The sequence below is a fragment of the Mycetomoellerius zeteki genome, unplaced genomic scaffold, assembly GCF_001594055.1.
Source record: "Mycetomoellerius zeteki isolate Tzet28-1 unplaced genomic scaffold, Tzet1.0 scaffold310, whole genome shotgun sequence".
Taxonomy (NCBI): Eukaryota; Metazoa; Arthropoda; class Insecta; order Hymenoptera; family Formicidae; genus Mycetomoellerius; species Mycetomoellerius zeteki.
This window is the reverse complement of record NW_017257295.1, coordinates 970,878-997,423: the sequence shown is the minus strand read 5'-3', so window position 1 is coordinate 997,423 and position 26,546 is coordinate 970,878. Positions and strand designations below refer to the sequence as shown.

General features: G+C 34.0%; 1 protein-coding gene across 1 annotated transcript in view; it reads left to right on the top strand.

Moving 5' to 3' along the window:
• The first annotated feature begins 20,158 nt into the window (after positions 1–20,158).
• rau (RA domain-containing protein rau) overlaps positions 20,159–26,546 on the top strand; it is a 34,759-nt gene continuing 28,371 nt past the window's right edge. Inside the window, exons 1-2 of the mRNA XM_018451403.1 lie at positions 20,159–20,593; positions 22,188–22,407. Of these exons, the coding sequence (XP_018306905.1) occupies positions 22,204–22,407 (204 nt within the window). The 5' untranslated portion in view covers positions 20,159–20,593; positions 22,188–22,203. The remainder of the gene's footprint in view (positions 20,594–22,187; positions 22,408–26,546) is intronic.

Genomic DNA, 26,546 nt, shown 5'->3' with positions numbered 1-26,546 from the left:
ACTAGAGCTGTAACTCCGATTCTATGTTTAACCGTTTGTGGGATAATAATTAACTTCTTCATGCAATGAAAAGAAAAATACTAATTCTGAGATTCTAAATTTTTTTACGCGAATTATTTTTTTTTAAAACAGCTTTACAACTGTTTTAAACCAGATATATTTTATTTTATCACTTTTTTAAATGTCTAATAATATTCGATTAATTCTATGAATTGTGTAAATTTTTATTATAATTTTTTTCTAGTTAGAAAACCAAATTATTTTTATCCCACAATTTTTAACAAATAAAGGCGGATCTTTTCAATGATAAATATCGAAGCTAATAAGCGAAATAAAATAAATAAAAAAAATAAGCGAAATATGATGATGAGAGATATTAAAAATAGATTTTGCTTAAGATTACCTAGAATGTGTTAGGAGGCCATGATAGTGTTTGTATAGTTGTAACTGTTGTGTATGGAATAATATAATACAATGTAATTTTATTAGATTTTATTTATTTTACATTCATTTTGACATATATACCATTTTTTTTAAAAGATGAGGGTATTTCAACATGGCAAATAAATTACAATAGATAATATTTCAATAAATATATCAGAAAATATATATTTTTTAATAATAAGATAATAATAAGATAACAATAGATAATATTTCAATAAATATATCAGAAAATATATATTTTTTAATTCACTAATTAGTTAATTACTTTGACACACAAGTTCACAGACTGTATTTACTAATTTTGGAAACGGTACCATATCCACTAATGAATTACCTATATATTTTAATCCGAAAGAGATATTTTGTTGTTCTTCTTACTAACTCTGCTTTCATTCTAATTAAATTTAATTATGCGCTTTCGCAAATGACCTATAAAGATAATTTTCAACGCAATTGCACTGGGACTCAAGATCCAGGATAATCAAGGGTTTGTATGCAGTCGCGCGGCTCATCTCATAATCGATGAATTCTGAGAAATGTGCCAGCGATGGAACTAATTGCGCTAAATTCTTATTCTTTATCTTTTTATTCTCTTCATCTTAAACTGTAACATTTTCAGATGAATGGGTTAATTATCGCATTAAGTTCATTTATCAATCAAATGCGATCTACATATAGTTTCTGAGATCTAATTGCTTGGGATCAAAATTCTCGGTTAATTAATAAATAGATACTTTTGTATCTAACAATCCTAATCTGTTATAAGTAATTCTATGAATATCTGTATGTTTAAATTAATATATAATTTATAATTTTATTTATTTTAGTAAGAGAGAGTGAGAGTTTATTAATTTGAAAATATAAAATTGTACATTTATAATTAAAAAATTCATAAGTTTACAATTCTACATTGATACAAATCATATCTAATTGATTATGAACTAAGTTGATACCTAAGAAATTAACAATCTTACGATTACTGATAAACATTAAAAATTTGGATATATCTAATCTGATCGTTACGACGACGTCGCTTAATACTTGTCGTAATCGTGTCTCGCTGTCGTCCTACGCAGGAAAGTAACCAAGTTTTCACCCGTCGCATATCGCAGCTGTCCGCCGCGCGGCGCGATAGCGTGGGTGTCGTGACCTCGCTCAACGAAAACCTTATATTTCTGAAAGGTGAGTAAAAAACAGACTTGAAGCCCTCTCGTACCACCCACGAGACAGTCGGCACCCACGTTTCGCCAGGCACCTGTGCGACTAGCCGGTCATGTTGGCCAATACCGGTTGATCGATCGATCGGTCCAGCTTATGATGCAATCTCTTCTATTCAAGATTCGATTTCTGATTAATTCGCGAATATTGAGGCATCTGTCGCTGTCCATATGTTTCTCTTTAATTGTGTCTATTAAAAATAAGTTTCTACGAAAGCGTACAAGATAAGATATCTTTACTTCCATTTTTCTGATAATTTTTCTGATAATCGCCAGATAATTTGTTATTTTCTAATAACAAAACTCTTTTAGAATTGTAATTTAATTATTTGTGTGCATGTGCGACTTAAATGAAAAATTGCAAAAGTATGTCTGTAATGTATACTAATTTCTTATCGTTGTAGACATCGTCAGGCAGTATCGCGTGCGTATGCAAAATGCGTACTGTAAGACGCATTGCAGCTCGAGCGGAAGTGCAGAGTGACCAACACGCACGACATGGCAGCGCATTCTCGTCGCATGGATCTTTATTTGACATAAAGTCTGATACACGTGTCTCGTCGATACGACAATAAACATGCCAACCATGTTTATACGAGCACTTCATATATACATTGAACCACGCGTAAACATTGTCTAATGATTTATGCAGGAAATGCATCTTTTCTTTTTTTACTCATTCCGAATGCACGAAATAGTCGAGGAGTGATTTGTAAAAAAGTTCGCAAATACGGTCGGAAATACGCACATAGTCATAAAAATGTTTACTTGTATGTATACGTATTGTACAAAAAATTAAATGGATATGATGTAAATTTGTTGTGCATACGCATGCACATTTTGAGGTATTGGATAATTAACTATCCAGATAGCACCGAAGAAAGTTCGAAAAGAATTTTTTTTATTCCCGACTTACAAAATAGATTCATGTTTCATCTCATTCATGTTTTAGAAGTATGTATTTCTGAGAGTCCCAAAAGATTTCGCTTTTATGCCGCTAATTGTGAGTTCTCACTTCTTTTTCAAATTCAAAAGATATTCTTCTTCTTTTTCTATTTTTTTATTTTATGGAAGAGTAAATTATACTTTGTTTTTATACAAACTAAGTATCACTTTTGTTAAAAGTAACATATGTGTATAAATATAATTATACATATATTATTAATATATATAATATAAAATTATTAATGTAATATATATTTTTTTTGAGTTTATTTATACCAAATTACGCTATTTCATGAATTTAAGAATACTTTGCAAATTCAAATGGATTAGTTGTGCTATCTGGTACCTGCCTCAGACAAACAGTGCTTATGCAGCGATACGATATGTCTTCCGATGCTGACTATGCAGAGAGAGATTTTATCGTGAAAAGCTAGTATTTATTACGGTGAGATCATTTAATTAGCTGGCAATGTAATTAAACAGAGAGTGTTATATATTACTTGAAAGTAAGCTGATTAATATCATCTTTTGATGTCTTACAATTTGTTGAAAATATGCAAGATTTTTAGATAATAAAAGTATATCGAAAATCTTACATTCTTTGATTAATTTTATTAAAATTATGTTAATGAAAATGCCGTTTACTTCAAATGACTAATTAAAAATTTAATAGTTTTCATAAACGCTTGATAAAAAAATTTATAATAATAAAAAAAATAATAATAGTTAGAAAATAAAATGTTATTTTTGCTTTATTGTAAAATGTTTCTTTTTTCTTTTCAAATTATAATTTCCATCCGTTTGTTATTGAGTAAAATTATCCTTACAATTATCTCAATAAAAGTCACAAGCATGCAAATTACGCAAAGCATCATCACAGGCAAGTCGTTCAAACAAGCAAACAGAGTGTAACGAAAAATGAAAACGTACGCAAGACACATGATCGTAAAACATGTATTATGAAACGAATGCTCGTCAGCTATGTAAAGTGCGCGAATTTTGTTGGTACGGCACACGCATCTGGCAATCTATTTCTTCATTCGTAACAACGTTGCATTCCGCCGTCGTCGCTTTTTGTGCCATCGAATCGAATTCTTATACCTTCCAAGTTGCCTCGAGCAGCGGAAACCTTCTGCGTTCCGATAGCAAGTATATGCGAGTGCACGCGCTTCCGTTCTTACGATCACGAACTTCCACATTGGTATCGGTTGACATGCACGCGTATGTCGATACATATTTTATGTTTTAGTAACTATTTTGACAAAAATTTGATCCCGTTCAACGTGTCTACCATCGCGATTTTTTATGCGCCATTCTTCTGTTTCAGAATTTCTCTCTCTTTTTCTCTTCCTTAACGTGAAAAATCAGGTCCTTGTCAAATGCCTTCATTATTATTTCGATAGTTGGTTACTATATTGAATGTTATCCCTGATTGACAATGACAAAAACTCTATTATTCTCGCAAAGATATATGAGAGAAAGGAAACAACAAAATTGAGTTTAATGGATGTAATGATGGCAAAGTGGTGAAATTCGTATTTCCCTCTGGCTAAGAAATACTTGTCATGATTTACAGCCGTATCCAGAATCTTTTTTACAGGATAGATTGAAAGAAGGGAGAAGATTGGAATGGAAAATGTTGCAGATGCAGAAACAAGATGGTAAAGTGATATTAGTTCGAGTCGGTTAAATTGATATTAAAAGATTTAATTTGTTATTTATACGCGTCATTAAGTAGGAATTATGTAATTTTCTTAGTAAGAAATATTTTTCTACTTGTTAAGAATAATATAAAAATATGCACTTAAATTTTTTACAAACGTATTAATAACTAGCTTCAAATGGCGCGTAAAAAGTATGAAGAGAGAATATTTGAACGTAAGTGAAAATGTTTACAAGATGCTATACATATTTTACATTATTTTTTAATAAAAATAGGTTTACACATATTTATATCTATAAAAATAGTACGGAAATAATTGCTTAATGAAAATATGTATATTGTAACATAGAAGTCCGAGTTCGTGCATCCCGACTGTACATCTTTATTGATGAACCTTCCGTTGCAAATGCCCGAAGAAATATCCCGAGATGCATCCAGTATCCGCGACCGCTGTTCCCATCCATCCTCAAGAGGACAATAGGTTCTTCTGACAAAGAGAAGAGGCTGCTTTCCTTTCTCAGAGTTCTGTACGAGCTAGAACCGCGACCGACTCGCCGTGTTGGCTTTTGAACGTCGTTGTCTTGAAACCAAGAGCAATCCACAGTGAGATAAATGAAGAACAAAAAAAGATACAAATACTATTATATAGATTAATAGAATTTGAACTATTCTTTTAGAACAACTTAAGAAATGATTGCCAGACATTCGAATAAGTTTAACGAGAATTTGTAGTTTAATTTAACGATTGATATTGTAGATATCTGGATAAAGCACTGCAAAATGTTTATGAGTTACTATTTAAAACTAACGGTTCGGAGAGGAGAGTATAAAAAACAATAGAATGAAGAATTGTTTGGGAACGCGGAAAATAAGGAGAACATAACTTCGCACTTCAAGAAAGATGATACATACGTGTTACGAAGACTTAATTTGGCTCTCTCACGCAACTCAGAAAGGCCGTTATACGCGAAGGACGCTTCCCACGTTATATCGTGACAGATGTGCGGTACCGTCTGCCTATTTCGTACGGGCGTGTGTATCGTGAATACGGTCAAAATAGCGCTGTACATGCGGGCAAATCTTGATCTTATCAGCGAATTCCTTCGTTTACGTGTTAAATTTGCTAAAAATATTTCCACGAGATTATTAATATCGTTGAAACGAGTTGTATATTAAGAATTTTTTTTATATTATACCGTTCTTTGAATACGGTAACTGGTACAATGCTAAGTGAGATGCGAGATAGTTATTATTACGATTAGTTGCTAATTTTGCTTTTACTTCTTTTTAACTGTCGCACCGTTAAAAGTTATTAAAAGTTAGAATACGTCAATGAATGACAGCGACAAGTTTTACTTAACGTCAATGAAGTTACGGCAAGAGAATTCTGGAAACTGGATTATATGTGTGTAAGATTGGAAGAATGTTGTGGATCGAGAACCGATGAGATTCAGACCTCGGTTCGTCGAGGTCACACGAGACGGTCACGCGCCACCAGTTCCACGGTATGAGTGTCGAAACACTCTGGAAAGTCTGATACTTGTCGCCAACAGATTCGGGTTTCAGAGATGTAATGTTTACATTTTACAATTTTGTCAAATATGAATAAAAAAATTAAAAAATATTAACACAAGTATCACAAAACGTGAAAATTATGACTTATTAGACTTTTATCGGAAATATGAAAGTAACAATTATGAAAATTATAATTAACAAATCAAGAAGTTACAAAATATAAAATTATAAGGACTTTTTAACAAGACATAGAGAGTGAAAATTATAATAATAGTGTATTACGTATTTATATGTACGGGCGCATCAGAAAGATTCAAATACTATCTCGTAGAGTTCTGCTTTCTCTTATCATTTATATATCACTGTCAGGCAGTAGGAACGTTCAATTTCCTTCAGTCGTTTTGTCGAGATATAAATCATAGATCGCGTACAAACGAAAGCGCGCGGAAAGACTCTCGCACGCCTTGCCCACCGGAAATATTAAACTCGTACGAAACACAGGTGCAATTTGGAATGCAGAGCGAATGCCTTCGCCGGAACTGCGTAACCGTAACGCGGTGAAAACTTGATCGTATAACTTTGCGATATCCTGAAATTAAGTGGCAGCAATTAATACAATCTCTCGAAGAATGCGGGAAAGGTGTTTTAGAACAGCTCTAGTACGGGCAATATCGATGCTCGGTAAATGCTTGACATCAACCGCTTATTACGCTTTTACGTTAGTTATATAATAATTACACATTACATCTTTGTGTGAAACCGGCGATTTTGCTTGTTATTTTGTTCCCAGATGATGTAGAACAAAATATATGTAGAAACAAAATATAATATTTTCATAATCAAAGAATATGTTCTCAATATTTCCAGACACTAATTGTTGATCAGATTTTTCCATGAAAATGGTGTCGTCCCATAAATATATCAAAGAAGAATGAAAGTATTAAATTAGAAAGTAACGAAGTATAATTCTGAGAAGTATTAAGAAATAGATTGTGACGTTAATTTAGTATTTCCTATGACGTCTAATTCTTAATAAGTGTTGCGAAAATATTTTAAAACAATTTTATTAAAGAAGCAGGATATGACACAAAAAAAATAAAAAATTATGAAACTATAATTTTGATCGATAAAAAACTAAATGACTTAATTAAATGTAAAAATACTTTTATATATATATATGATACATTCATTTATTATTATAAAAATAAATGTAATATATATTTTAACAAAAAATTTTCTAAATAACGGAATTGTTTATAAAAATATTTTATTTGTCAAATTTTTTTTTTCTCCTTTTTTCCCATTGAAGGAAAAGACCAGAATTTAATTCATTTACTTGGTGATGTCGAACGGAACTTGTTTTACGGAATCGAACGAATCATTCAAGTTACTTTACACGCGATCGGTTTGATTGAGGCTAACCTGAGAAATGTTCGAGTCATCCCAAGAAAACAGGAATTTCCTGTATTTTTAACTTGTTACACGAATTTAATTGCAAGGATTGTCAATTACTATTGATTAAAGTTTTCCGGAGGACCAGCTGATAACATTATTAACTAGTTACATATATATAATATATATATATAATGAAAAATTTAATATTTTTCCATCGAAGAATATTATCTAATTGTGTATTACACAAAATTTCTGTTCTTCTAACATTTTTTTACATTTATTCAAATTATTAATTAATATGGAACAATAACAAAAAGATTAACTGAAAATGCAACGAAGTTATTTCCGTATCAACTGCTTATTTTATTTCGTATCTTTATTAATTTCTAATAACACTGTTAACTTGCAACTTTACGTTGTACATTCAGAGATTAGTTTCTAAATTACATTCAGAGATTAGTTTCTAAATTACATATTTTATAATCGACATTTATAGTGATGCAATCTCTTTTATTGCTATGATAAAATAATCGTCGCAGGAAATTTACGTAACACTGTGAGAAAATGAAATCTCAGCGTTCTAAGTTCTTAGAAATCGCAAATTACTTTACCTACATAACTCAAGATGGACCAAATTATTTATGATTGATGAATATATATAAAATATTATATCAACGTGAAATATAATATAAAATCAAAGACGCACATTTTTGGTAAATCCCCAAAATTATGATATTCCGTTTATATAAAACATTGCTTGTTTATGTTATCGTTATTATAAATATATATTTAAGCAATATATTTAAGTAAATGTGTGTATATATATATATATATATTGAAAGTATAGCTGAGAATTATACTTATTAATTAGTTGGAATAATAGGAACGTATATTATTCTAAGCATGTTTGCAATTACATCATTAAATTTCTATGCATTTTATTCACACATACTTTGCTTCTAGACTTTAATCATTCGCAAAACAATTCAAACGGCTCTTGGGGCAATGATTAAGACAAGGAATTAGCGATTGCTTTGTGATTTATCGCCTACTAGTGCGTGCCTATTGTCCATAGAGACAAGATTAGAACGTTTACATGTAACAGTAAATTGTCCCTGAACGTGACAAAATGAATGGCTGCAACTTGACACGCAACTTCAAATGTCGTCGTGTAAATAGACGCGCTCATAATTCCAGCTTTGCAACGGATTGTCGATATTTGCTTTCCATTAGTTCTCATCAGTCGTGTAATTGTCTGGCGATAAATCGCAATTGCAAATATTCTCTTTGATGTTTAACACGTAAAAGTTCCTAGTATATTTACATATTAAAAAATAGATCACCTAAAAAAGGGTTGAAACGTTTATGTTTTTGTTATGACTTACGATTACTGTTATGACTTTTATTTGATTAATTATTATTACATGAATATTAAAAATTTAATGTGTCAATAAACGTCCAATATCGGCTCTTTATTGACATTAAACGTTTACATTTGATTTATTTATATATTACTTTTCCAAAATAAGTAAAACGATTTTAAATGTATTGAGTTAAGTAGCTTAATTAGCATAGTGATCCTTCATTCATGCGACTTTCTCTTTACAATTATTGCGACGAGGATTTTCCCATCGTTAAATTAAATTAAGCTGAGATCATGGATTCCGGGTCAACGACGAAAAATGTATTCTTCCGACGTGCTTCTCTCGTCATTAAGTACATCCTGCGTTAAGAGCAGATCATCAGTAATGAACAATGCATTGCGACAAATGGCTATCAACACTGCTCATTGCTGTTACTGCATTTATTATTCGATATTAATATGCAGCGTGTGTCAAGATAACGTTAGTTTACTTTATTTAAAGATGTAGTTATTGCTATATATAATTTTCTTATATTGAATAAAAATAATTACATGAGATCACGTGAAATTCGAAAAATTGAGAAAAGTGGAAAACTTTAATTTTTATTGACTTGATAAAACTAATTGGATCGTAGAACTCATTGACCAAACGATACCGTTGGCAAGTTATTCACGGACATTAATGCAAATTTCAAGTTGTATTTGCGTAAAAAACGTAACATGGTAGCGAGCGTTAATCTGTTTTCTTAATATTATCGCTTGCAATAGCTTTTTTTATCGTATCGTACCGTTATCTGCGAAAACACTACACAGGGCATTATATTTATTTTTTAGTTATCTATGTATGTAACGCTATCAATTGATGAAATCGTCTGTCTTCGTTTGGCGGAAATCATGCTCCCGTTCGTCGGCTTACACGCGAGCCTCGCCTCACACGTTGCACAACATTTCGTATCCCGCTGCAGCCGTGTCGTTTGACGCGGGCTTCTACAATCGTGCGTGGGTACGTGAATACAATCCAGTAATGCAAGTGCGTAGACGCAACTCAGCCGACGCGACGATGCAATTCTCGGTATGGCATGAAACGTTAGTAGGAAGTTGCGGCAACTTCGACGCGGTTCTGAGAGACGTTTTTATATTTACTGGTTGCAAGTGAGAATTATTTATAATAAGAGATAAAGAATGATCAACATGGTTATACGCTTGAATTAAATATTATTGGCTAAAAATTTCTTTGTTGTAAAAATTTCTCTATTGTAACAGAGTTACTTTGATTACTTAAACGTTAAAGAATATAATGATGTAGTCATTACATGAAACTGAATCGAAGTCGTCTGAGAAAATGGAGAAATTCCATTCGTTACGGTTTGATAGGTGTGGTTCCGCCGGAAGTGGAAGCGAATTAAGCGTCGTCGTGCCGGAAATGCACGGCAAGACCACGTGAAACAGATCAGGCCGTCATTGTTCTCCACGAAATCGCTGTTCCGGAAGCACCGAGTTTCCGGAAACAGATGAATAAGTTTGACAAGGAGGATTTGATCTTACTGAAGATAGAAAGCAACTTCGCGGTATAATTAATTAAAAATAATGCGCTTTCGCTAATTATATACTGTATTCTAGATCGATCGCTTCTGTTGTTTTCTAAGACTTAAAGATTAGAAATTACGTGCAGTTGAATAATAGCAATTTTTAATAAATACATTTATACAGTATATATATTACGCATGAGGAGAAAATAAATTATTTAATTTTACTAACGGAGAATAGATAAGATCAAATATAATAAAATCAATTATAACTAAGAAATCTCTTTAGAGAAGGCAATTGATCGAAAGCATGACTATCTTAACAATATCGGGTCATCGAATGTAGTAAGTTGAAGTAAGAGCTTATGTTAGTGAACGAGTTTTATATTAAAATCCAACTGGATTCTGATCCCATTCACCGTAATGCACGTAAAATAGAAATAGGATATAAGTACGATACATAATTAATTTTATGGTCGATTACGCCACAGAAGTACGATACAACACTTATATGACTTTGCATGTTTTCCATAATACCGTACCGCAATTCCGCTATTATTTCTCCTGTCTCACGAAGTTCCAACGTTTTCCACGAACATGATCATCTATCCGTCGCTTCGTCTTTCATCGTAACCGTTCCATATAATCATATCGAAGTACTTTATCACGTGAAAACACGAACTAATGGTCCGTGTTTGCACGCGTTGTTCGTAAGGGTGGAAAGTGCAATGTTCGACCGCGCCTAAGTATGGGCGCGGCTTTCGAGGGTGCGGTGTTTGCTGCACGCACGTGTAGGCACCCTTATTCTTCATCCCCATGACAGCAGACGAACGCTATTTAATTTAACGTCATTTTCTTAATAAGCATCAACCAAAATATTCCAGTAATGGAACTTCTATGATTAGGTACGTCTACACCATTAGTTTATAAAGAAGATAATAATAATGTGTTTTAAGAGCAAATTTTCCTTTCTTATATTTCAACTTTAGAGAGTATAGTTTTCGTTGCCATAATTATATAAGTGATATAGCTGCACGATTTAACAGTTATGAGGTTTCAAACAGTACATCAATATTTATATCCGACAAGGATCATGAATATGTACGATCTTCTGTGAGCAGTTTTCGCAATCACTTCTTCACATCGTTTCTTTGTTTTCTGTGATTAGTGTCTAATATTCCGTAATACAAAAAAACGTTATAATGACAGAGAATGCTTTTTAAACTTTTTTTATTAATTAACTTTTAACGAACAACGAGCGACGGCTAAAATCTATTGAAGGTTATTCAAGGACCTTAACAACATATATCAAGGTCATCCATGATGGACTTCCCCCATCTTAATATTTACCATTGCAAAATCAATAAACGATATTATAATATATGACTATTGATTATGATAAACGGAAACGATTTCATTTTTTAGTGATCATTGTCTGAAAGTGTTTCTTATTAAATTGTTGTTTACAATATGAATTCAAACTGTTTAGTCTAATATCATATGACGTCATATACGTTTTCATGCACGGTAGCTTTTCTTATCACTTTACACATTTTTGTAATTTATGTAGATTTAAGTTATATTGCAACATATTTTATTGCAGTTACATAAGTTGCAATAAAATAAAATAGAATACAAAATGAGCATAACAATAACAATAAAAAAATTATTTCAAGTTTTTGTTTTAAAGAATAATTTTTGAAGTTCTATTAATGTATTGACATTTCTTTCAAAATACATTTTTTCCAGCCTTTTGAGAGCGAGCTCTTGTCTCGTTCGTTGTCTCTCATTGCCCTCTGTCAATCGTCTTAAGAAATCCAAAAGTTCATGAAGCGTGTAATGTAAGTCAATCATCCTGGGGATTATAAGAGCTGACCTATATGTGCGCAACCACTCCCAAATCACAAACTTGCTGCCAGTGCAATGCCACGTAGGAAATAATTAATCAATTGTATAACCGAGAAGGGTGGGGTATGATATTATTATAAATTCAATTTAACTTTAACAATGCATGCACAACGTTGTGTGTTGCAATTCATGCCCAAAATTAGGCTCTTCCGTTATTAATTTATGCATCTCAAGTAACGTTGATTTTTCACTGTCCAATCAGTTTGTATTAAAGTTATGCATAATATTTTGTATTAAAGTTACTTAGTATTAATCTCCATAAATGTCTACATAGACTATTAATCTTTATAAATGTCTTTAAATCTAAAAGCACGTTTTAATTCGCAAAACATGCATTAAATGAATTGATTAAATCAATTGATCAAACCTATAAAATAGATGATTTGTAATTGTTTAAATTAAATTATCCAACAACACCTGGAAATAACAATGACTTTACATTATTTCCGAAGAAAAAGTTTAAAATAATTATTATCTTTTTCCATGGATTTAGCTTCATATTTTCTCTAAAAAGGGATTATATGGAGTTGTCAGAACTGTTATACAGAACATATAGGATGGGCAAAATTTTATCAGAAATGTGAAAAGATGTCTCCCAAATTTTTTTCTGAAATCATGAGAGATGAAAATGACACTTAGCTAATAACATACACTTGGCTCACTTTACAAAATGTTTTTATTTTTTAAATAAACAAAAAATATAAAATTCTTTTACAGCGTATTGTCTTTGGTATTATCTCGAAAATAGGGTATTGTATCCAACATGCTGATTTTGGTTTAATAATAGTAGTAAGATATGTTAGATAAACTTTTCGTACAAAAAGAGCCTTGTGTTCCACCGAGGGTAAAAGATAAATATATATTCACAGTATATGTGTGTGTGTATATGAAGTTCCATAGTGGCGGCTGTCGTACAAATTTGATTCTCGGATCCCTTAGCGCTTCTGATGTTTGCCAGCTTTCGCGTTATCACATACGTAGCGTGAAAACCTACAAGATTAGCTTTCATATTTATTTTTCTTTTCGCTCCCACCGACAAAGGATGACTTTGAACCTTCTGTCTGCCTAATTCTTTTCTTGCCTAATTCTAGCATAATAAATTTATCTAATATAATGCCGGCATAAAATATAATTTTTATCTTTATTTGATCTACTATATACAAAATATATTTTTATTGACCTACAAATAAAAAAATACTCTTATTAATTAATAAAATTATATAATTGTTAATCGAACATATTAATATATTTTTTAATTCTCTATTTTATCAACAACAATAGTAACAAGTCAGTAATATCAATAATAATAATAATAATAATAAAAATGAAAGAATACAGAAAAAGGTATCTAGATGTACTATTTTTAAAAGACAATTATTGTTCTTTCTTTTAAGAATCGAGAATACATTCTGATCGCGATCGATGTATTTTAATAGCAATTCCATGATGCAGCAAGGTTCAACTTCCGCTCTGCGTGACGAAGCTCATTTCCAGCACAATTCCGTGCCCTATCAAAGGGGAACCCCTAACAAGTATTTTTTCTCCCTTCATCGATGATTTCAACCACTATTTCCTACAGGCTGTATATAGTATTTATTTTAATATTCAAATTTTATAATATTTTTATATTAGCAATTTTACCAAATTCAATTTTAATTATGTCATGCAAATATATATTATTTAGTATTGAAATTTTATACATTTTTTAAGATAAATTATTATTTTTGCAAATTTCCAATATAATATAGTTTGTTGACATGACAACCATATATTTGTCAATAAATTCCACTGTTCTTGCACCCTACCAAAATTTGCAGTTACAATACATAATTTTATCCTTTCCTCTTCCGGGCAGTCCATCTTTTTCCGTGAGACACAGAATATCTCTCAGTTTCCTACATCACCGAAATTGATCCCAGAAGGTGAAAATTATTTTTCAGGCGTAACACATGGTTACGTCCATCTTTTCTCTTTCCTCTTTGGTTTCGGCGAACTGACGAATAACAGGTTCGCCTTGCAAGGTGAGATACATATCCCTTCTCGTTGTCTCTCTCGCCTCGAGCACGCATACACACAGGTCGGCGTGTGCAGGTGCACGATGGATGCACGTGTGGAAAGAATCGCAGTATACGCAGAACACGAAGGAAGAGCCTCGCCTGTGGGAAAGTAATGCTACACCATGGGATCCACCGGGTTGGACCGCTGCTCTACCAAAGTTCCATAGTAACCTGCGCATACTATAGTCCGTCATGCTCGTTGTACTTTCTGCTCATGTACACGGCTAAAGTAACTGACCACCATGGTTCCGATTTCTCCTCTCGCACTCCCTCCCCATCGTCGGTCCCGAGTGGTTCTCAAGTGGTCAATCGACTTCGTGGAATTTACATACGAGCGAGTATTGATGTCTTTATCGTCGGTCATTTAATTCCATAAATTAAAATTCGTTATATATCTATATGTTGCGATAAAACCCAGGCAAACTATAGATCATAAAAATTCTGCTATAAAAATTATAATGGTGACGAATGCTATAACATTTTAATGCAATATTTTGACCATGTATTGTGTTTGATCATCTTCGTGATGACTGATATAAAGCCGTTAAATTATATACTATTATATCGGTGAGTATAAACAGGTTCCATAGACTAAACTGATAAACTGCTATGTACTTGGCGGTAATGACATGTAATTCATGTAACGTCATTACGTCACTATTAGATTGAAAATGATGAAAAATGTGATTGCAGTCTCACTGAAATAACGCAGTGGTTACTCTTTCAGTGGTTATCTATAGTCCAGCCTGTCTTAATATAAAACACGATAATTATTCAACTGTAAAAGGAATATAATAACTTCGTTATGTAAAAGGAATATTAAATAGAGTTATAAACCTTAGGCTTAAACATTAAACCTTAGAATTAAATCCAAAAAGAATTGTATTAAAGAATTGTGTGTTAAAAAAAGAGCAAACATAATTGATTTAAAAAATCACGGAGAAAAATGATTTTGTTATGAACGCAAAGGGATTGCAAAATTCAATTATCAAATTTGTTTGTTTATAGCAAACAAATTTATATATTTGACAAATATTTTGCATTTGTTGCAAATAATTTTTGTAGCAAGTACAAAAAAGAATACATATTTGTTACACCTTAAATAATTTACGATCCCTATATTTTGCAAATAGAATTTGCCGTTATAGAATAGAATTAGCGTTCACAGCAAATTTTTCTGCTCGTGAACGTTAGAAAAGTATTTAGATATTCTAATAAAATTCAAATGGTTTTATTTAGAGCATTTTGTTATTTCAAAGATTTTCATGCTATTGTTACAAATTTTTCATTGAAACTGATTGATAATTCTGATATATTGTAATTATTCTGCGTGCACAATACTGTAGAATTCCTTGTATCTTCCATTATCTCAGTTGACAAGTAAAAATAACGTAACATTAATGTTGCAATTTCGTATTCAACAATATAAATGTAATTTAACACATGGTGTTACATAACAATTACATTATTGAGTGCAAAATTATAACATTGATGTTATGTTACTTTTAGTTTGTATCGAATGGGATAATAAAAAGAATATTTGCAGACTTTTACAGACAAATATTCATCACGATAAAGAGTTGACGCGACAGGTCGACGCTCATACCTTTTGCGTGTCAGCGATAAGCCTGTGCCACTTCATGAAACTCAACGCACGTACATACGTGCACACACATTTCGCATTGTCGGCAGTCGCCGCTGCACGCGAATGTACTAGCGAGGCTTATCTCCCGATTGCAGCTGCACCGGCGCGGGCAATCTAGCCTGGCAAAGCTAATTGAATTTTCTCCCCGAGAGATCATCGTAAGAGAAGCCAGAACTCGTTGATGGAAGGACCTTTCACAGAGAAGCTCCTTGTCCGCGACAAAAGGCACGCATGTTGCACGAACGAATCGCGATAATACGCGTGGCTGCTGCCGTGGAACTCTTTAGCGTTGCAAGTTGCAACGCGCCGCAATCTCGCGTCGGCTCGACCAGACCGAAGTCACTCGCAGTTCTTACAGACATGCCGCCGTTAGACTAGTGACGTTTTTCCACAACCGGCGATCATGGGTTCTCGACCCCGGTGAACTCAATGGAAAAAATTCAAGAAACTGAGCATTGATATGCATTCCTGAGAAAAGTAGTTATTTATGAATAGTCGATGAATATACGGTGTGATCAGTTCTGTAACTCTTTTATCGATAGTGTCATTATATATATTATCGTTATATTGTTGTTGTGCATTATATAATAAAAAAACTGCGCAACAATAATAGAATGATAACGATAATATAACGATAATGAATTGTGAAGAGTTTATACAGAATACAGATACAGAGCGCTAAACCAAATCGACAAATTTTAATTAAATTTTATGGAAAAAACAGTATGGCTGGTTTACACAAAAATCTGGTAATGCCAACCGGATTAAATAGTAAAATATGGAGCAACTATTTATTATTGCTTGAACCATAGTACAATGTTAGGTTATGTTGCAACAATGATGGCATTTCACATATACATATTTTTAATTGTAAGCGTGGTGAGTCGCTTTTGCTTTTTGAAATTGTAACTTAATTTATAGCATGATGTAACAAGAAATTAATTCTTATTAATAATTTAATTCTTATTACATCATGCTTTATAATGTCACGATTGACGCAACTATACAGATATATAACTTATCCATAGTAAATGATCCCTCAATCAAGTTTTGGTTATCACAACCAGATCGCGCCTAACTACATTGACATAGTTGACACATCAAAGTAAATAATCGTATCAATCATACACATTCCTTTCACATAAAGATAACTAGGATGATATGTCTATATTGCTCACAACTAAATATTTTTAGTTATGTGAACTATATCTTTTTTTTCCGCGTTGGGATCCTTTTTCTACTTCAATATTATTTATGACTTAACTTCGGGATTATAATTGAAAACAATTGAAGAAAGCTCCAATTTTCTCCGAGTATTTTATAATCTCGATTTCAAACCCTTAGATTATATATAAGTGTGCCGAAATATTTCAAATAAGACATCCCTTATTTTCGACACGCCTACACGTCCAAGATTGGCCTCGAATTACACGTGTCGACCACCCCACGTTATATCGGCTGCATCGTAAATGCCACCCAGGTGCCTAATCACGCGCTCCTTTCCTTTCAAAAGCCTACACCTTTCCGAGTACCTGCGAACTGCTTGGCAAGTGTTTCTTTCAACGGCCTTATTAAAGATCATTTTAATGAATCACCATCGGAAAATGTAATGCAGTTACGATATTAGTTGGAAAACTCAATCGTGAGATGTATAACACATCGGAAGACGGGGTTTTGCTCCTTCTTCCTTCCTCTATGAAAACAAGCGCGATCGCATCTATACAAATGCAAATATACACTCTGATTTAGATCGTGAAGTATAATGGCGGCTAGATCGCTATAAATACATACGGCATATTTTCCTCGAATCGAAGAATATTTCAGCCACGAGTTATTGTTTATGCTGGCCGGTACGAATAACTAGTTTATTAAATCGAAAGGAGAAGCGTACACAACGTTATTGAGCGAATCGAGCCGACTCCCACGTACGTCTCTCACTTTTCCTTCGCAGAGACGTAAACCCTTCTTTCTTCGACGTGAGTTCGACGCCCATGCAGTCGCTCGTCGGACGATCACGTAGGATGCGACTCTCGTGTTTTATTTTTTTCTTCTTCTTTTCGAATGTGACAGGTACAGGCGTGTATGTAAAATATCGCCGTGAAGAGACAAGAATGAAGATTTGTTGGTCGAGCATGAATCAAATAAGCAATCTCTTAACTCTCTCTATGAGTGATTCGATTGCTTAAACATCAGCTAATCAGCTTTGTCGAAATTTTGATTAATTTTCACCATAGAAAAAGTTAATTAATTTTTATAATACGTTGAAAAACATTTTATCCATAAAAATAAATATTATAATATTAAATTGTACGAAATTTAACGTTTTTCGATTTTATTATATTCGATTTCGCAAAATTTCTCTCTCGTAATCATGATTGTTCGACAGAATGGCTCAAAAGACAAAAGAAAAGGAAATTCACAGGGACTTATATGCCTCGGATGTTAAGTTGCTGTCGCCACACTCTTTGGTCCTGTGATGATGATTACCTTAACGAGCATACGCTACTGCCATTGCATAATGGCTCCTACGCGTCTCTTACCTTAGACACAAATCCGTAGAGACTCTTATACGCGGAACAGCTAATATAAGATAAAATTGCCGGACGTGCTTATCTGTAACGACCGAGGAACTGATCGAGGACCTCTTTCCCCACGGTGCGAAACTCAGTTGTCATGTATGTATGTGTATGTTAGTTCGCTTCTTTTTCAACAATACAACGCGGAACTTGTTGCGCCATATTATATTGCATCTTAATTTATTTATGTAAGAAAATAATCTCAGATCGCTTTTCCAACTCGAATTAATTATTTTCACGAATTACTTTGCGTAATTGCTGCTACTCATAACAATTTTTATATATAAACATAGTAAATATTATAAATATACAAAAATATTACAAAATATAAAAAGATAATATATAAAAGATCTATAATATATAATCGTAATACAGCTTATATTAATTTTCTTTAAAATTCTAATTTATATTTGTTTCAAATTATATATTTTATAAATTATCATTTATAAAATATAATTTGGAATAAGGATATATATATATATATTAGTTACTAAACTTAGTTTCCGCGGTTCTTTTTGCTTAAAAAACTCATTTATCTTGATATCAAAAGCAAAAAATACATCAATTAAAGTATTTGCCCTCGCTAGCTATACATTTTTCCCATCTTTGTGGCAAAAAGTGGATTCCGCTACGATAGAACGATTGGTCTTTTGAAGCAATTCATTCATCGATCCATTTTCACACATCTTCGTAATTTCTGAAGTGTGTATCCACCAAGCCGTGCTGCATCGATCGGAACAAGTAATAGTCTGAAGGAGCTAAGTCTGGTGAATACGCTGGTGCGGGAGAACTTCCCACTCGAGCTGCATCAGTGTTTCCTTGACGGCTTTTGCAACGTGTGGTCGAGCGTTGTCGTGCGATTCGCAATGGCATTTTCGGTTAATTCGTGTAGTACCCATTTTCCTTCCTTTTGAATCTTTCCCATTGCACGTAGACGTTTGGAAACAGCCATCGGAGTAACATTTAATGCTGCAGACAATTCTTGGAGCGTTTGAGCTGAATTTTCGTCTAATAATGCTTGCAATTCGGTGTCTTCAAACTTTTTCGGTTGACCTGAGCGTTGTTTATCATTCACATCATAATCACCACTCTTAAATCGTTGAAACCATTCTTGGCATGTCTTTCCGATGGAACACAATTGCCATAAGCTTCGACAAGCAATTTATGAGCTGCAGCTGCAGTTTTTTTCAAATCAAAGTAATGCAGCACATGTCGAAAAAACAACTTATCACGTTCCATGTTTAATAACAAAAAAAATGGCACTGTTCGCTTAAATGAATCTTTTCGCACTGAATTTTATTGACAAATGTCTAATCTCTAAAACGCAGCCAGTTTCAGATGTCAAAGTAAATTATATCTACAACTAGCGTCGTAAATCTGAGCCGCGGAAATTAAGTTTAGTACCTAATATATATATAAAATGGAATTTTAAAGAAAAGTAATATTTGTTATTATTACACTATTTATTATTACACTTTATTAAAAATTCTTAATATACAATTTTAAAGTATTGTAAATGTATAAACACATAATACGCGATGAATTTATCAATTACAACTCTCTCTATCTTGCGTACAAGCACTCAATTTACAGTCTCATTAATCCCTCCCTTCCTAGGTGGATATTTTTCGTCTGCGACGCAAGAAAAAATTCCGAAGCAAGAGTAGGGCCTGTCTCTTGGAGCGAACGGCTAGTTCCGTGGATATATGCCCTTTTTCTTACAAACGCGGGTACCGTCATCGCCCCCGCAGTTCCTCGGCGCACGCACACTGGCACGCGGACGCGCGTATATACAGTCGCGTATACTACACAAGAAGGTCGTTCTCTTTCCTCTGCCTCGTCCATTCGCTGGCGCGAGGCTCACTATGTCGATTTACTCGCGCGTTCGTCAGTCGCGACAGAACGCTCGCGGAGCGCACTGCGGTGCATCCATCGCCGTGCATTTCAAATCAGTCTCAGGTTCTACCTCGAACTTCGTCAAATTTTCTTCGAGGAAATTCTCGTTATATTTTAATATTCGTTACACGATGTCTTTTTAAATAACATATTCGAAGACAATTCACTTCGCGTGAAATGTGCGAAGCGATTTATTTATGCGGGATCTTATACCGAAATGCGCGCCGGCAATCTCTTCCCGTGCATTCTGTCGACGCAACGCGATTGTGACTGGTGGTGACTCCGTTCGTGTGTTGTGATCGTCGCGCGTAAATTGCTCTCTGGTTTGAGACAGTGAACTTGGATGATCTCAATGCCGCACGTTCGTCAACTTTGAATGTTTGGCGCGTATTGACGTGCGGGCTATTGCGTGTGCAGGCCGCTCAGCTGTGAATTTAATTGAAGTGAGTATACAATACACTGAGAATAATATAAAATTTGTGTTTGATATTCACGACATATCGCCTTATTTTTCTTCTCTTTAGAGATTAAAAATCAGAAATATGCGTACGAGCTTCCTTCCCGCCTCTCACTGCGCCTGTAATGATATGCCGATGCGTCCTTCGGATGCACGTGACCGCAACACGTCGGTCCGCCGATGATGTATCGCAGGAAACATTACTGTTTCCTATTACAATTCTAAATGGAAAATTTCGCAGCGCATAATTAATATACGTTGTACTTCAATGTTATGCAGAATGACTTCTATTTTGAATTGATAGTAAAAAAACATGTGTAATTGTTTATTGTTTATTAATTTAGATGTCTAAAGAATATAACAAGTAAACTGTTGCTTTATACTTCTTTTTTATAAGAAGAATCTTGAATGAATATATACATATATGTATAACCAGGGCTGGAAAGTTACTTTATCAGTTACTTATAAGTTACTTTTTATTATAGAAATTGAGTACAATAAATTCGAGTATTTTATTTTTTATATTATATTTTATCATTTGCTTCAATTTTGTATTACTTTTTGTACTCAATTTCTATTACAAACACGTATAAGGTAACCTAAAAAGTGACTTATAAAGTAACTTTTCCAATTCTGTATATAACAATTGTAAATAATGCGGTACAATGATACATAATTTGCAATGACAAAGGCAAGGAAGAAACTATTTTCATTGGGTTCCTCTCACCGCGACATCCCGCAGTTAGCGGAAAAGCATCCGTTTACTCTGCACACGCGATCTTTGAGCTTCTCGTATCTGCAGCTGACTTTAATATTTATTCGAGCGTGTAGGCTTTTTCTTGCTCTCCACGCAGTAGGCGTGCGTGGACACCGTTTCGGACATTGCAACCGCCTGGTTTCACTCCGACGTCAAATTACATGAACGCGTTTAAATGTGTACCGTTGGGAGCGTCCGGTTTTTCCACGAGCGAGCTTCCCGCCACTTTCCACGTTTGTTGAGCCCAGCAATCACAGTAGACATGGACACTACTCATCGAAAGACCGCCGCACCAATTACGGTTTTTCTACGACCTTGCGAGAGGAAACGCACAAATAAGAGATTAATTCAAATGTAGGCTGTTTCATGCGCGACTTCCAGTAAATGTTCCTAAGAGTACATTACATGGGCGAAAGCCCACGCCGAGTGAAACTTGGAGCGACAATTTCACTTGTGTTGCTTGTAACGTCCCTAAAAATAAGTAGTTTTTAAACCTGCAGTAGGTCATGAGTTTTTTTATCGCAATTTTCTTGTATTATGTATTTTCTACATATCGCTTATTATGCATACTTTGTGACTGATTTGTTATGCAGATCTTTTAACGTAAATCGATTATTTGAAACATAATTATAGATACAGGGGTGAAAGGAACATCTGATAAAATGCGCGAGTTGAGAACTGTTATCGCAATTATGTTATTGCCTCGATCCATCAGAACAAATTAATCGAATTTATAGCCGGTTTATAGTTGTGCTAGTTATGCTGCTTCCACAGTTCAACGCTCGCGATTTAACAGCAAACGATCCGTGGATCCTGATTTCAGATACGAACAAGGAGGAATGTTGAAGCACGTGTCTATCACGCCGTGGAGAGGGCGAGCGGACAGCGTGAGCCTCTCTTCCAGCGGCGGCGCGAGTAGCTGCGGAAGCGGAAGTCCTACCCCCGGTCACACACCACCACCCTCGAGAGCATCCTCATGCGCGTCCCTAGCACCCTTAACCGCCTTGTCGAGCTTCTCCCCGGCTGATACCGCGCCCCAACAGGTGAGTACCCTGTGATTATATTCCCACACATTTGCAGGATTTACTATTTATAGCGAAGACTTCCGTAGAATCGTTAATCCGGGAACGAAAACCGAAAGAATTCCATTAGACCCCCACACTCTAAACCGCTCACACGAACTCTCGATTAACATTCTTGAGATAAATTTTTTTTATTTTTACACAGATTACCTGTTGCGATGGAGAAATTTATTTGATAAATACGTGAAGATTATTCCTGGAATATTTTTTATATTTAACAGTAAACGCAATAATTTAACTGACGTATGCGAATGAAAGCATGATAGGGCTATTATTATAATATAAACGTGTGACGGTTTCATGTCGCCTGCAGGAGATGGTTAAGAACAACGCGGGAGAGTGTAAAAAGCAGTGATGTTGCGTCCAATAAAACAAACGAAGAAAACAAAACAGCATTCGCGGGCGATCTGTTAAGTGACGTAAAGCGGTTTAGCGAAAATGAGAGCAGTATGTTTTCTGAACACTTATTAACAGCTGGATCACGTGTATCCGCCTGACGGCGCTTGATGGATTCGTCATATTTAATCCATGATTATTTCTGCTGCTTAATCTGTAATAACACGTCATACCTTCGTTTTGAAAGCAATTATAAATATAATAAATGATAGATTAAATAAATATAATAAAAATAGATCAATAATAATAGCAAAAATGCTTCTATTGTAATAAAATATTAAAGAATCTTATTGTATATTTATATAAGAGAGACTTTAACGAATTAATATTGTTAAAATAATAGCTGTATTGTAAAGTTGAATATTTGGAATATTTGTAAGTTGACTGCTTTCAATGACAGTGTAATTTCTCAGGGTTTCGCGTCTCTTTTTGCGCCAACAGAAACATGAGTCTCTCGAGAGTCTTCATCCCGGCAAGGGACGTTTAGGAAGGACATATTTTTCTTTACCATCTGTACAGATCGCTAAACACATGCTTTATACCACCATCCGAAATCTCGCCTTTTCTTTCCTGCCCGAAAAATACCGGGTATTCTTAAAGATTATTATGTTTCTTTAAATAGATTTTTAAATAAAGATTTTAGAGTAATTTCAGAAAATGGATTTATCCGAAAGAGAGTAGTTTCTCGTGGATATTTTTCATGAGAATAAAATAATGCAACCAGTTGTAAGCGACAGGAATTTCCTAAGGCGATTAAATACTTTTTGCAATTTTATACGCTTGATTATGATCAAGGTCGACGTATATTTAGAATTTTTAATCCGCGCAAACGTCACTATCCTCGTTTCCACTTGAGCTCTAAATATTACACGCGCGATTTTCTTCCATGCCTATGCGGCGAAGACTTTTCATTGTATTTACTTGTCTGACCCGTTTCGCACGCGGGTTGCAGAGGTCGTCGCGGAATATATAAGTCGCTTCCGTTAGTCGGAGATACCGGTCGTACCTTTTCATATGATTATACTTCATAAATAATTTCTTAATAACATACGAAATGTAGATATTTAATTAGCATTTCAATTATAATTGTAATGACTTTATTTAATCCAATAAGTATATTCACGGATAATGTTAGACACAATACTTTATACGATGACGACTTGTTTGGAATTAAATTTTTAATTATGAGATATTATGGCTATAAATTCTGCAAGTATCTTTATCCCGACAAGAAGTATCTTCTTTTTATTGTGGGAAGTAATAGAAAGCAGCGACGAGATCCCCGTTTTCAAACCATAAGATACGTATACACCGCAGTTTTTGTCACTGGAACCGAGGATTCTCTGTGAGAACCCCGCATACCGTGATGTCACACATATTGCAACCACGTTCACAATGCGCAGTGAAAAACTAAACGAGCGACTGTAGCCATAGCGGATCCACTTAATCGAGGCTGCCGGTCTACGCAGAGTTTTTTATTGCCCGGTCTCGATTAGGCGGTATGTTTGCAAAGAACCTTGGCCAATTACTGACACTTGAATTCCATATTTTTCGCAATTAACGCTGCAATACTAGACACGTGAGAGAAGCGCCTTCGCTTGGTAGTCACGCATTTTGAATCTTTACTTTCAATGCTTTCTGTACATTTCTTTTAATTTTTGATATTAATAAATATTAGATCATAAAATAGATTAAATATCATATTGAGATAATGAGTGCTATATGCACAAGATGGAAGTCTATATCTCGTTACGCCTTTAGTCCCGGACCTGTCCTAGCCCTTGCAATATCCGGTGCGGTAGGCCGTGTTTCCGGTTTCTTTGTGATTCTACAGTTTGTTGTTGGATGATTCCATAAGCTTAATTTCATTATCCCATCTAAATGCCAAGTTTTTATCGAATACGTACTATTTAATGTAATGTCGCATTGAATCTTATATCGTCAGCCATTTTTTCATCGTAAACGTCAGATTTTTAGTCATAATATTTGAACAATTTCATTTTTTTCAATTGAGTATCTACTATAGCTGATTTTATAAATTTTTTTTTGTCATAACGTCGCTTGACATCGTTGAGTTTAAATGTTACATCCAATTGTATCATGGCTTATTTTTTATTAAATATAACTTTTTTATTAAATATAACTTTGTTAATTGTGTGTTCCTATCGTCGTCTACTTTACATCATTGAGACAATATGAGAATTGCGAAAAGTGAGATGTGATCTTTTTTGATAGTTTACATATGGACCGCATTTTATGAATACAACTAATTTTTCACTGGACAATATAATTTGACCGAATTTTCTGATAATATATGTAAGAGTGTTTGTTATTTTACATTGAATGAAAATGACCCGATCGGTGTCGAAACGTTTGTATATATACGTTTATTAAAGATCTTACATTATAATTGGCTCGTTGCCCTTCTTTTATTTATTGATTTTATAATGTCTAACCTTTTTAGAAAGGGAAAATTGCACTCGTCTATCTATCCCTATCATGAAGATAATAAACGGAAGTTACGAAATCATCTTTGGCATGACATGTAGAAGATTGTGTACAGATTTCGAAAACGTTCGTTGTCCCGTAATTTCCCTCGGAGTAGGAACGTTTCTCGCTTCGGTGACTCTAGGAAGGTCGAATTCACAACGTAGTTGACCTCTCTTATTTGCGACCAGGTGCTCATAATCAAAGATCGTGTAGTTGCAGACTTTGCGAAAAAAAAATCCACGCGTTTTGAACAATAAAGAACAATAAAGAACAATAAAGAAGTTTTGTACAGATCTTATCTCGTTTTTATTTTTACAGTTTTAGCGGGAAGCTTATGAAACATAGTAATGAAAAGGTGAAATATTATACATTGAAACAAGAGATAATATTTTACATTCAACAATGTGACTTGTAACTGTTACTTACAACTTGTGTTATCTTACATTTATATTGTTGAGTGTGAAATTATAACAAACATCGACTGAAGAGATAATTTTACATTCAACAATATAACTTGTAACTGTTATTTACTACTTGTGTCATATTACATTTATATTGTTGAGTGTAAAATTATAACTTTATTATGTTATTAATTATAACCATATTATGTTACTTGCTATATTAGTTGATATTTACTTTTTTTACTAGGCTATCATGCGACAGCAATAATAATAATATGACAGCAATAAAGATATTATCAGAAATATCTTTCTCTGTATCCTGATTAACTCTATAAGTGGTCGCGCTGCCTCAGACTTGCAATTATACAGGCATTTACTCTAGAGTCATTGGTCATTACTTCGTCACTCGCGTAATCAACTTAATCGGGTTCCTTGGAACATCCAGGTACGTACGATTACATGCACGTACGTGTGAGAATAAAAACGTTCATCTAAGATCGTTTCCTCCAATGTTCACGACCGACATTGCTTTTCCTCTTCCTGCTCCGATTCTCCCTCTCACGGAAGACGGAATGAAAAGCATACAATAAAAATTGTGTGTTCGCGTTAATTATTACGTGCCGCCTCGCCCGCATAACGATGCGACGCAAAGAGAAGAAGACACGAGGAAGAATATAGAAAAGGAGTGGATAATGTCTTCTTCGAAGTTTTCTCTGTGGAAGAAGCCCCGTACGATGACAAACGGAGATTCACAATAGCCTATAATCAGGATATAACTCATCAAAGGAGCCTTTCCTAGGATAACCTATCCAA